At 38.1% G+C, this 13,165-nt stretch overlaps 1 protein-coding gene across 1 annotated transcript; it reads right to left on the bottom strand.

The window, feature by feature from the left end:
- Window positions 1-1,669: 1,669 nt before the first annotated feature.
- LOC139864045 (uncharacterized mitochondrial protein AtMg00810-like) lies at window positions 1,670-2,425 on the bottom strand. Its single transcript, XM_071852651.1, has one exon. The coding sequence runs from the start codon at window positions 2,423-2,425 to the stop codon at window positions 1,670-1,672; it is 756 nt and encodes a 251-aa protein (XP_071708752.1).
- Window positions 2,426-13,165: the final 10,740 nt, after the last annotated feature.

Below are 13,165 nucleotides of genomic sequence, written 5' to 3' on the forward strand. Positions count from 1 at the left end.
GATTATGAATTTAAGGTTTTTGATTTGGGGTTATGAATTTATGGTGGTTGGGATAAAAGAGGGGAGAAGCAGGTGTAAGACTTAGAGTGACTAAACTTGTACTTTGTTGAAACCCTCAGTCAAATAATAAACGAATTGACGAAATTACCCCCACGTGATCAGCACATGATGTATTTTAACGGATCAAATTAACGTCAGTTAGCTTGAGTGACTAAACTTGTAAGTTTTTGAAACCCCAGTGACTAAACTTGCAAGAAAAAAACCATAGTGACTAAACTTGAAAATTTTGACAAACCACAGTGACCATTCATGTAATTAAGTCAAATAAAAATAAATAAATAAATAAATAAATAAAAATAGAAAAGAAAGAAATAGAAAAGAAAACTATAAGATTAGTTATAACCCTCCATTTGACGTAGAATTAGTTTGGTAGTTTTTAATTAATAAGTGCAAATTTGTTTGTGACATGGTAACGTCGGAATTTGACATACATTAACCCAGAATATCAGATTTGTGTTAAAATTTTGTAGGATCCACATGTTTTTTTTTTTTTACATTGTATTATGAAATTAATTAATATACTATCTAATTAAAACTAATAATTTATAATTCCAAAAATAAAATAATATAATATACCATAGGCCCAATTTAAAATTAAATTTAACACACTCTAGTTAACTCCGTAAATAGTATATGTAATTTTAATAAGTTAATATAAACATCCATACTTAAGCCAAATACCTTTCATTATTTTTTCAATATAATTCACATTTTTTCCCAAAAATAAAAAGAAGTCCAACATACTATTTTACCCTACACGTCCTATTCTTTTTCTTCGCCTCTCATCTTCTTGCACCTGCAGTCATCACCATTTAAATACAGTAAATGCAATACTTCGTAAATAATACAAACACAAAATTGTTAGTAAATGATTTTCTGTGATTTCCATTGCACACAATCGACTGAATATATATTTTTTTTTCGAAAAGCAAAAATATTACTAGAACAAGAACCAGGAACAAAAGCAATGGATGGCCCAATAGGCCCACCCACCAAGAAAAACCATCCTACACGAAGTACATATTACATATACAGAAGAATATTACAATCGACTGAATATATACAAGAGCCTCAAGAGGTATCCTAACCAAATCCTCTACACATTTGGACATTATATCTTTTCTATACATACAATGATTGACTTTGCTATATATTCTATATATGACACAAGATAAATATAGATGAGATATGGTGATGATAAGCTAATACAGCCCCTCAGTTTGAGCGGAAGAGTGGGCGTACGTTCAAACTGGTCCTAAACTCCTCAAACAAAACCCGACGTAAACCTTTAGTGAAGATATCAACGAGTTGAAAACGTGTCGGCATGTGAAGTACACGGATTTGACCACGAGCAACTTTTTCACGAACAAAGTGGATGTCCATTTCAATATGCTTCGTGCGTTGATGTTGCACGGGATTACCGGAAAGAAAAATTGCACTTACGTTATCACAAAACACAATAGTAGCTTTAGACAAAGGGCAACGAAGCTCCAAAAGAATATTGCGAAGCCAACACGATTCGGACATAACATTAGCCACACCCCTATATTCAGCTTCGGCACTTGATCGGGAAACGGTCGGTTGACGTTTAGCGGACCATGAAACAAGATTACCTCCCAAAAACACAATAACTGGAAGTAGATCGTCTCGTATCGGGACAACCGCCCCAATCAGCATCAGTATAAGAAACCAAAGACGATAGTGAGGACTTTGTTAAGTGTAAGCCATGAGCAACGGTGCCACGGACATACTTAAGAATACGACGTAAGGCTTGCATATGAAACTCTTTCGGATCGTGCATGTGTAAACAAATTTGCTGAACGACATACGAGATGTCAGGACACGTGAATGTCAAGTATTGAAGGGCGCCGGCCAAACTACGAAATTCAGTCGCATTCGAGTAAGACGGACCATTTGTGGAACTCAGCTTACCATTCGTGTCAACGGGAGAACAATTTGTCATACCGACACGATTAAGAATATCCTCAGCATATGTTTCTTGACTTAAGAAGAGTTCAGTATCAGTACGAGTGACTGAAATACCCAGAAAATAACTTAGAGATCCTAAGTCTTTCATTGCGAATTCTTTTGCAAATAGCGACATTAATGTAGAACGTAGCGTGACGGAAGATGTAACCAAAATAATGTCATCGACATATAGTAATATGTAAGCTGTTTCGTTCCGATGATGATAGACAAAAAGAGAATGATCCGAGCGACTATGATGAAAGTCAATAGTCGAAGCAAAAGAGGCAAAACGTTGGTACCACACACGAGGTGCTTGTTTTAAACCATATAGCGAACGTTGTAACAAACAAACATGATCCGGCTTATTATTATCACGATATCCATATGGTTGATACATGTAAACTGTTTCATTTAGAGTACCATGAAGAAACACATTTTTGACATCCAATTGGTTGATGTTCCAAGATTTAGATAAGGCAATGGATAAAACAAGTCAAATAGTTGCCGGCTTAACGATCGGACTAAAAGTTTCATTGCAATCAATACCAACTATTTGTGAGCGCCTATCACCAATCAAACAGGCTTTATACCTCTCAAGAGAACCGTAGGACTTCATTTTGTGCCTGAAAATCCACATACTATGAATAACATGCATATTAGGGATCCGCGGGACAAGTGCCCAAGTATTATTATCAATTAAGGCATTGTATTCATCGGTCATGGCCATGTTCCAATTAGGATCAGATAAGGCTTCTTTAGGTGTCCGAGGAATAGGAGAAAGAGTAGTGACCAAAGAGAGATTGAATTGTACCTTTGGTTTATAAATACCCGTCATGCTGCGGGTTGTAACTGTTCGAGTGGGAGGTGGTAGTGGATCGTGAGGTGAGTTAGAAACAGAAGGTAAGGAAGACATAGTAGGTGAAGTAGTAGAAGGTAGAGATTGGTTTGTATGCGAGGTTGGAGAGGTAGGCATAGAAGGAGTAGGAAATATGTGTGTTGGACTACTAGGAGAAATATAAGACCCACTGGGCTTTGTAGATTCAGATCTAGGGCTGGAGATGGAAGGCCCAGAGTTAATAGGGTGGGCCGAAAGCGGGCTGTGAGTATCAGAAGGTTGGCTAGTCGATTGGTTTGGCAAAGGGGTGGCAGTAGGCTGGTTGTTAAGGTAGTGAGGTGTATAGAAAGAAACATGAATTGTATCAGTGAGTAAGTGGTAGTTTTTAGGAGTAGAGTTTTGATGTGTAGAGAAGGGAAACTTGGTTTCATCGAAAATAACGTGGTGAGAGATGATGAATTTTTTGGTAGAGGGATCATAACATTTATAGCTACAATGATTTGGTGGGTATCCTAGGAAAACACATAGGGTAGATCAATCTTGTAGTTTATTGAGAGTGTGTGAAGGAAGCAATGGATAACATAAACACCCGAAAGTACGGAGGTGAGAATACGATGGTATACGATTGTAGAGACATTGTGTTGGAGATCGAAGTTGGAGTGTTTTAGTTGGTAAGATATTGAGAAGATAAGTGGCCATTTGTAAAGCATGAGGCCAAAAAGATAAAGGAAGAGATGCATGAGATAGAATGGTTCTCATAATATTGTTTATAGCTCGTATTTTGCGTTCAGATTTTCCATTTTGTGATGAAGTATATGGACAAGAAAAACGAAATTGCATACTATTTTTATCACAAAATTGATGAAAGTTCTTGTTATTGTATTCAGTTCCGTTATCACATTGAAAACTTTTGATAGACTTCTCAAATTGTGTTTGAATATACGTGCTAAACTTAAGAAAAGTGGGGTACACGTCAGATTTGTTAACAAGAGGATATGTCCATAAGAAATTGGTGTGATTATCTTGAAAAAGTATGTAGTACTGGTGTCCATTGGTACTTGGAACCGGAGAAGTCCATAAATCGCTATGTATTATAACAAAAGGTGAGAAAGTAGTAGAAGAAGAAGAAACAAAAGGTAATTTAATTTGTTTTCCAAACACGCAAGATTGACAAACTGAATTCAACAATTGTTTATTACACGATATAAACTTTTTACTACTAAGAGAACGTAGAACATCATCGCCTGGATGGCCAAGGCGGCGGTGCCATAAATTTGGAGATAAAGCAACAAAAGTGGAAGGGTTTGATAGATGTTGCAGCAACGAGTTGGTGATAGATATAAATCGCCCGTACTGTAACATCTCAGAATTGGTATGCCCTGCGGAAAATCCTTCATAGTAAAACCAAAAGGGTCAAATTCTAAAGAAATATTATTATCAGTTGATAGACGACGAACAGATATAAGATTTTTAATAAGATTTGGTGAATGAAGAATATTTTGTAAGTAAAGAGGGCGAGAAGGGTTTGAAAGAATAGAGTTACCAAAACCGTGAATGGGAATGTCATGGCCATTTCCAACAATAATATTTATATGTTGCCTTAAAGGATAATAAGACTCGAAATTACTTGAGTTCGCGGATATGTGAGAGGTAGCGCCAGTATCCATATACCATGTATCATCGGGAGGATTTAGGGTCATAGTGTGCATAGCGCTGTCAATATCCATGAGACAATAGCCCGAAGAAACTGACCCGTTCGAGTATTGGGCCTGTTGAGGTCTTGAGCCTAGTATTCCAGCCTGGTTACTATTAGTGTTGGTAGTAGGTCTGGCCCAAGAGGTAGTGGGGTACGGACATGGTGAATTGGCCCAAGTAGAAGCCCAAGGTGGAGCAGAGTACATCCAGGGGGGATACCCCGTCCAATTTTGAACAGATGGCGAAGGCGATTGATTTCGGCCACCATGAAAATTGCCCCGACCCCTATTGTTTCTTCCCCGATAATTATTACTACGTACACGGCCACGATAGTTCTGAGGGCGATACTGTTGATTCGTTGATGGAGCAAGCGAATTTGATCGAACAATTAAAGAAGATGATTCACCATTGAGCGATTGTTTCTGTGTAGAAATCGCAAGAAGAGCAACATCATTAGTGGTTGAATTGTTAAGAACCTACTTCTTCTTACGAGTTTCTTCCAAAATAAGCTTCGATCGGGCATCATAAAAAGATGGGAGTTTGTCCATTTGAGTAAAGTAAGTGCCGACCGTATCAAAGTTAGCATTCAAACCCGCGATTAATTGAAGCACCATACGATTATCTGAAACCTTATCACCAACGTTGCGAAGTTGATCGGCCAAAACTTTGATCTCCTGGCAATACGAAGCACAATCAGAGAAGTCATCTAAACGAATGGTATTGAATTGTCTTTGAAGATAGAGTGCACGAGAGTTTTTGTTATCTTGGAAAATATTCTGCAAACGGGTCCAGGCGTGTTCTGCAGTGGATTCATCTTCAAGGATTTGATTCATCAAATCATTTGAGATCGTGGCATAGATCCATTGAAGAACCAATGCATCTAAACGATCCCATAAAGCATTTTTGGGAGTGGTAGTAGCTGGAGAAGTGACTGATGAAGAAGAGGAGTCATCGGCAGTTGGTATGATGTGATCAATAACATCATATGCCTTGCAGTGTAACTTGAAAAGGTGAGACCAAGAATTGTATTGTGAATCATTGATTGATAGGGTTATAGGGATCAGGTTTTTGATATTAGAAATTGAGAGTGCAGGATGAAATTTGTCTGTCATGATGACAATGATGATGTGTATTGATGTATAGTTGCAGGGATAAAGAAGAGGCAGATTCAAGAAGAAATCGGCCTGTAGGGTTTAGAGGAGGAGGGATTGGCCTGATACCATGTTAGTAAATAATTTTCTGTGATTTCCATTGCACACAATCGACTGAATATATACAAGAGGTATCCTAACCAAATCCTCTACACATTTGGACATTATATCTTTTCTATACATACAATGATTGACTTTGCTATATATTCTATATATGACACAAGATAAATATAGATAGTGATGATAATATCGGCTAATAAAATCAAACATGAGTAAATTCAGTCAACCGTTTCCACCAACAAGAAGCCTCCACATCTCAACTCACGTCACGTTTTTCTTCGAAGTCGGAATTCGTCATCAGTAACGCCGTGTTAATGGCGTCACCGAGCATCAGAGATGTCAAATCATCGTTAAATGGGGAAGGTAATGTTGCATTAAAATCAGTTTAAAGGGCATCACGCAATCAATAAACCCACATTTAATTTATTTGTTTTTTGGCATGACCACTGATGATAAAGTTAAGAAAGTAAGACACTATCACATAACACAAAACTTTATAGTATAGCATATAAGCCATTTAATTTTCTAAATTCATATTGCTATAACTTATAAGAATGTTTATAAAAGCAAAATAATAATAATAATAATAATAAAATAATAATAATAATAATACAAGTTTTATTTAGGGGTAATAATTCATAATAACAATTTTTACTCAAGGATAATAATAATAATAATTCTTACACTACCAAATACATTCCATACACCATTCATTAAACTTTATAGTGGTGCACAAATAATAATTTAATGAGGTACAAATTACCACTTCCGGTGTAACTTATTAGTTTATTATTACGTGTCTCACCTGCTCAGAATATATCAACAAAAATAGTATACCATTCAATATAAATAAAGCATACACCTACTCCGTATAATAGAATAAATTTTTTTTTTTTTGTAAAAAAAAAACCGATAACATTAGACAAAGTCCTTTCATCAATAGATGAAAAAGACGAACAAAAGAACAAACGAACCAAAAGCATTCCAAGGCTCGGAAAAAGAAAACTAACCCTACCACTAAACAAAGGAACACGCTAATTAAACCCGAGCCTTGAATACCCGGAACGCCAAACGGACTCGAAACACAAACAATTGCAAGAACCTAGAGAAAAATCAAATCAAACCAAAAGATAACAAACACCACAAAACAATATAACTTTACAAGAACACCCTGATCTCCGCATTACTTTTTTCGAGTCTTTACGATCGGCTTAACAACTACACCGTTGACCTTCAACCGATTAAATTTCTTACCTGCTCGATTTTCAATTGCATATGAAGACACCTTAGCCGACGATGTACCAATCCTAATTCCTGTAGCGACCCGACAAAATCGTCATTGACGGCGCCGACTACTTAGGTCCCGTTACGTGGTCATAAGTCTTTAAAATAACGTTTGACCAAAATATGTCACCTTCATTTCAAAAGTAAAGATTGTTTCCAAGTTTACAAGAATTGTTCAACCAAAAGTTACGTTACAAAGTTATAAGTACAAATGAAACCTATGCGACACAGTTTTAAATAAAGTCAAAAGACGCTCCATGTATGCACATATACTCGACATCTAATGCAAGTATGAAAATAATGAGCGGAAGCATGTATCACATATCGTTCAAAAGACCTGAGAAAAACATAGAAATCTGTCAACGAAAACGTTGGTGAAATCATAAGTTTAAGTAAGTGAGTGAGTAAATATAAATGAACCACAAGATTTATAACATTTCAATAATAGTTAACCATTCCAAAAATTGTTGTCACGAGCACCCAATTATCAAGGCTTAACTTTCCATCCATAGAACCCCATCACAATAGTGTTAGAACATACACTGATTCTCGAAAATATATTTCATCCGATATGACGGTGGCAAACCGTCCGAATGAGGGTTTGTCAAACCCATATGGATCCATACAACATAAGTTCTCGCTTACACCCGGCAAGTGTAACTAATGATAATCGAATTGAGGATTTTGTTCTAAACTCGTAGGTAGAATGTTTGTTTTCCCGTACTTGTGTTCACTTAGTTAAAAAGAAACGTTTATATTTTCTCATCCCAAATGTAAGTTCAAAAGAGTAAAATTGGGACTATGATCTCACCTTGAGTGCAAGAGTAAAAAGATACTTCAACAAGTAACGTGCAAAGAACAAACGCTAGTCTTGACCTAAACAAGTAAGTTGTATCAATAACGGTAAACACGATTGGTCAAAGTTGTTCAATTAGTCCTATGGCTCGTTACGACTCGATTATGTAGCATGTGAAACAAATTGTCAAGTTTCATGCAAGATACAAGTATAGAAGCAAGTTAGAAAGATTGCATAAGTATTCGGTTAAGTTTGATTAAAAGTCAACTTGGTCGGGTCAAAGTCAACGAAAAAGTCAAATTGTTCGGGTCGGGTCTCGGACTATTTTTCTAAGTTTCATAATCATATATGAGCATGTTAGAACAAGTTACATGTGAATCGGAGGTGCGTAGCATAGCAAACATTTTTTGTAAAATGGCAAACCAAAACAGTCCCTGGTAGTGCATCTGGACGGCGTCCAGATTTGCTAGACGGCGTCCAGTATTGAAGGACTGGACGGCGTCCAGATCAGTATGCAGGTCCTGTTTTGCTGCAACACACAAATGCACGAACCAAAACTCAAACAAAATCAAATTGTGAACCGAAAACACCTAGGACATGTATCATACACCGTTGGAAAGCTATTTTGACGAGTAAAATGACTAAACACATTTCATCAATCAATTCAACACTTACAACAACCCAAATCACATTCAATGCTCCTCATTTATGACATTCAAGTTCAATAATCTCATACTATGATTCGGTGATCCAATTTACATATATGCTATGCCGTTTCGAAGATAATTAAACATGCAATACAACTAAACACTTACTAGCAACATCTCATGTCATTTAAGGCATCAAAAGTTCATTTCAAGAGCTATAAAACCCTAACCAAAGATCACAAAATCAATATTCATGTGTTTGAAGTTTTCTTAATCAACCTATACCTCAAAACGAAGCTAGTGATACTAGTAACACAATTAAAACATGAACTTTAACAATTTAACAACATTAACTCATCCAAAATCCAAGATTAAGCACACCCATTTCAAATGTTCATACTAGTTACTCAAAACAACAAATCGAGCAAGTAAATCATATATTCATGCTAGACACGAGCCATAGACACTAACTAACACCATTTCAAGTCAAAAACACGAATTTAGAGAAATCTAGTGTTTTTAGAAACCTTACCCCAAGTAGTGAAATTGGTACCAAATCGAAGAGGGTGAAGAGAGGGTCACGAAAATGTAATTTGTTTTGATGTTTGCTTCCTAGATCGAATTTAGATGATGATTTTGTGTTGAGAAGATTAGAGAGAAAAGTGGAAGTATGAAGATGGTGGTGGTGGTGAATGAATGGTGGGGAGGATACCTTGACTAGTTGACCTAGTCAAGAGTTTAGTCTCTTGGCAAGTTTAGTCCCTCAAGTTTGTTGTCGGGTGCGGGAATTAACCGAACGAATTATTTTGAATTACACGAGGGTACGGGAGACGTTATAATCTGATAACAAAAATATTAAGAATGTTAGCTAACGAAGGATACGAATCTAGATACGAAGGATATTATTAAAATAAAAAGACGGGCGTTAAAATAATTTAACAGAAAAATGCGGGATGTTACATTACCCACACCTTAAAAGAAATTTTGTCCCGAAATTTAGTTGGAAGTAACAGTCGATGTCTCTTACTCGAGACCTTGTGTTGTCCAATCTACGAATAAGTGAAGATACATCCTTGGGCATTTCCACAATTCTGGATAGTCGGGGTTTACATTGTATTAAGGCTTGGTTTTACGATCCACAATTTCAACCGGTCTTTCTACGAAGTGGAGTTTGTCATCGATAGTAAGTTTATATAGAAGAGTAGCACGTTCCTGTTCCACAGGACACGTCTCTAAGTTTGTTACACGGAACATAGGGTAAACGGAAACTTAATTGAGTCGGAAGTTCTAAACGGTAGGAAGCGGTTCCAATACGCCCCAAGATTTCAAAAGGATCAATATTGTGGATATAACTTTTCTCGATTTCCCGAAATGGATTACACCTTTCCAAGGTGCGGTTTTTCAATATTACCCGGTTACTGACTTGGAATACGGAAGGTTTACGCCTAACATCGGCATAGTCCTTTTGGCAACTACGGGCCGTCTTGAGCCCTTCTCGGACTGGAACTATCTCAACGGTTATTTTTTGAATGATTTCGGATCTGATAATTTGCTTGTCACCTACTTCGGTCCAACGAATAGGAGAACTACATTTGCGGTTATATAAAGTTTCAAAAAGTGCGCGTTAACACAAGAGTGGTAACTACCGTTGTAAGAGGAATCAACTAAGGGCAACAATACAAGTTTGTAACATGTCTTTCCAAGAGTTGAATCACGCGTTTGGTTGGTCCGTCGGGTTGTGGATGATACGCGGTACTCACGTCTAAACGTGTTCCAAGGGCTTCTTGTAAAACTAGGAGGGAAACGAGTATTCCGATCCGAGATAGTTGACATTGGTACATCGTGTTGGAATAGAATTCTTTAAGATATGTTTGAACGAGTTAGCTAGGGCTTGAAAACGTTTGTTGGAATGAGTTTCTTATCGGCTACTGAAAAACGTTCGTCAGGGCTAGTCCCCCTTGTGGTGAATACTAGCAATACGTGAAGAGTCTCTCTTTCCATTGAGCAAATATATAAAAGGTTTCCTTATACGGAAGTACGAGCGAAAAGATAGGAGTGAAATGAGAACTTAGAATAGGATGAGTTTATACCTTGAGGTAGCCATATCGCGCATCTAGTGGCCAAATGTTGAGACTTGGTGGGAAACGAGATAGTACACATAGTTGTATAGTTCGGGGTTGAGTAGTAGATTGCCAATTATCAGAAGCATAAGGACGATAAGTCGAACAAGAAAGAGGTATCCTTGGATTGTGTGTTATCTTGGGTCCCAGTAATATCAGACGGTCATAGTGAATAATAGTGTTATGTAACATGATACGTGGTGATGAGAAGATTGATCGGATTCATAATTAAGTATTCAAATTCTTCGTGCAAACTAACGAATCTCAGTTTCCTTGATTTCAAGTCGAGAGAGTATGCCTTTCAGGCGTTCAAGTAGAAATATTTCCATATTTGGGTTCCATCTTGTGCTACACGAATTTAGCTAGTAAGGTTGGTGCGAAAAATCACGTTCAAAGTTCGGACACGGAGAGGTTTAATTCTTTCCTCAGTGAGTTAACGGGGTTAAAGGACAAGCAACACGAGAAAAGTCAGAAATGAATCTGTGGTAACTACTGGCGACTTCTAAGATTTTACGAATACAAATCAGAGTCGTGAGGGTTTCCTGATTACGTGTGGCTTCAATTGCAAGATTTTATTGTAATACCTTGACCACTAACAACATGGTCTAGGAATTGGACTTCATTTAACCAAAATTCTCACTTGAATAATTCGGTATAGAGTTGCTCCTTTCTCGAGAGTTCGAGTGTAAGACGGAGACGTTGTTCGTTTTCTTGTTTACCTGAATAGATTTAGACATCATTTGTAAATACGATAATGGATTTGTCTAGATAAGTTTTCATACGCGATTCAGGAGGTCTATGAATACGGACGGAGCCCTAGGTTAAACTGAACGATATTAAAAGAAAATTATAACTATCGTAGCGAGTTCGGAAAGCGATTTAGGAGGCATTGTCTCCCTTAACCCTCAATTGATGATAACCAGCATGAAGGTCGAATTTGGAATACATGCGAGATCCTTGTAACTGTTCAAGAGGTTGTTGATACGGGGAAGAGGATATCGGTTCTCAACCGAAAATTATTTAGTTCACGATAATCCATACACATGTAAGGAATCATTTTCTTCTTAACGAATAGGTTTTGAGCTCCCTAGTTCTATAGGTATCAAGTCAAAATTCAAATTATCCACCCAATAATTTTAACATACACCCTCCGATAAAATTTATCGGTACACAATGGTTTTCTGTTGGTCACTTGGATGGCGTAAGTAATATCTAGGGGTAGTGGTGGAGTGCAAAGAGTAGGCTCCAAAGTCTTGGATACAAAACATTTATCGACACCCGAATCGGATAAACATGAAACATAAGAGTCGTTGAGAAGAAACGTACCCGTAACTAATTGTCATTCCAGGCATCCTAAGTGTTAATGTTGAAAGCTCATTCGCGTACACTGGGGTTGGCGTTCTTCTTGGAACATGCATTCTTAAAATGACCCAGTTGTTCACATTCGAAACAAGCACCCCTTCTGCGTGCACTGGGCACCTTTTTAGCGACGGGGGCGGCACCTTTACAACCATGGGCCACATGGCCACTTCTTTGACACTTGATGCAAAATGGTTTGCCACATTTTCCATAATGATGTTTGTGGCACGTGTTGCAAAAAGGTCGAATTCCGGCATAACTTTTCCTGCCGCCGGGGGTGAAAGGCTTCTTGGTGGAGTCGTTGTGGTCGTGGTTGCTTGATGGAGAGGCTTCCCGTTTTCTTTTGTTGTTGCCCGGTTGGGCCTCGGCCGTTGGTGTCGGTGCTTCAATTTCATCCAACGTTTTTATAAATCGGCGGGCTATCATCACAGCCTCTTGTAGGTCAGCGGGTCTTGATGGCATTACCCCGTGTGGAATGCTCTTAGGGAGGCCATCCATGTAAAACTCAACTCCTTGGGGCCCGGGAGCCCGGAGGTTTGGACAAATTGAGGTTAGTTCGGCAAACCATTGATTATAAGCTTCGAGGTCATCTCGGGCTATTTTTAAATTTCTTGGCCCCTGTTCGAGCCTTCGAGTCTCTTCGCGCGGGAAGTATTCGGTGATCATTCTTTCTCTTAATTCGGTCCAAGAGAGTGTAAAGGCTTCATCGATACCCACCGATTGTACATACATGTTCCACCATGAGAGAGCAATACCGGTGAGAGTGAGGGTGGAAAACTTGACCTTATCTTGGTCCCGACAACCGCTTATGCTAAAAACGGATTCCGTTTGTTCGAACCATCTGGTGAGAGTAACCGGTCCCCCGGTTCCATCGAAAGTGGGAGGGTTGTACTTCATGAAGTTTTTGTAGGAGCACCCCCCGTTTGAATTACCGGCTCCCTGATTGTTGTTATGGTTGGAGAACTGATCGGTCACGGCCTCTCCCACGGCGGTGGCTATCATTCGTTGAAGAGCTTGTTCGAGAGTTTCGGGAGGAGTATTGTGTTGACCTTGGTGAGCCATCGTTCCTTCATGACACAAGAATACCGTTAATTAGTATTATCAATAATACTAATCGTGATATGGAATCAAGATAAAGAGAAAATTTTTTCTTGACTCGCCTTAAATTCTTTATGTCATAATGTCAGAAC

Source organism: Rutidosis leptorrhynchoides, chromosome 1 (genome assembly GCF_046630445.1).
Source record: "Rutidosis leptorrhynchoides isolate AG116_Rl617_1_P2 chromosome 1, CSIRO_AGI_Rlap_v1, whole genome shotgun sequence".
Classification (NCBI taxonomy): Eukaryota; Viridiplantae; Streptophyta; class Magnoliopsida; order Asterales; family Asteraceae; genus Rutidosis; species Rutidosis leptorrhynchoides.

Bases quoted from the DNA above. Each gene is read 5' to 3' on its own strand.
- LOC139864045 (XM_071852651.1), bottom strand. From the start codon at position 2,425: ATGTATCAACCATATGGATATCGTGATAATAATAAGCCGGATCATGTT.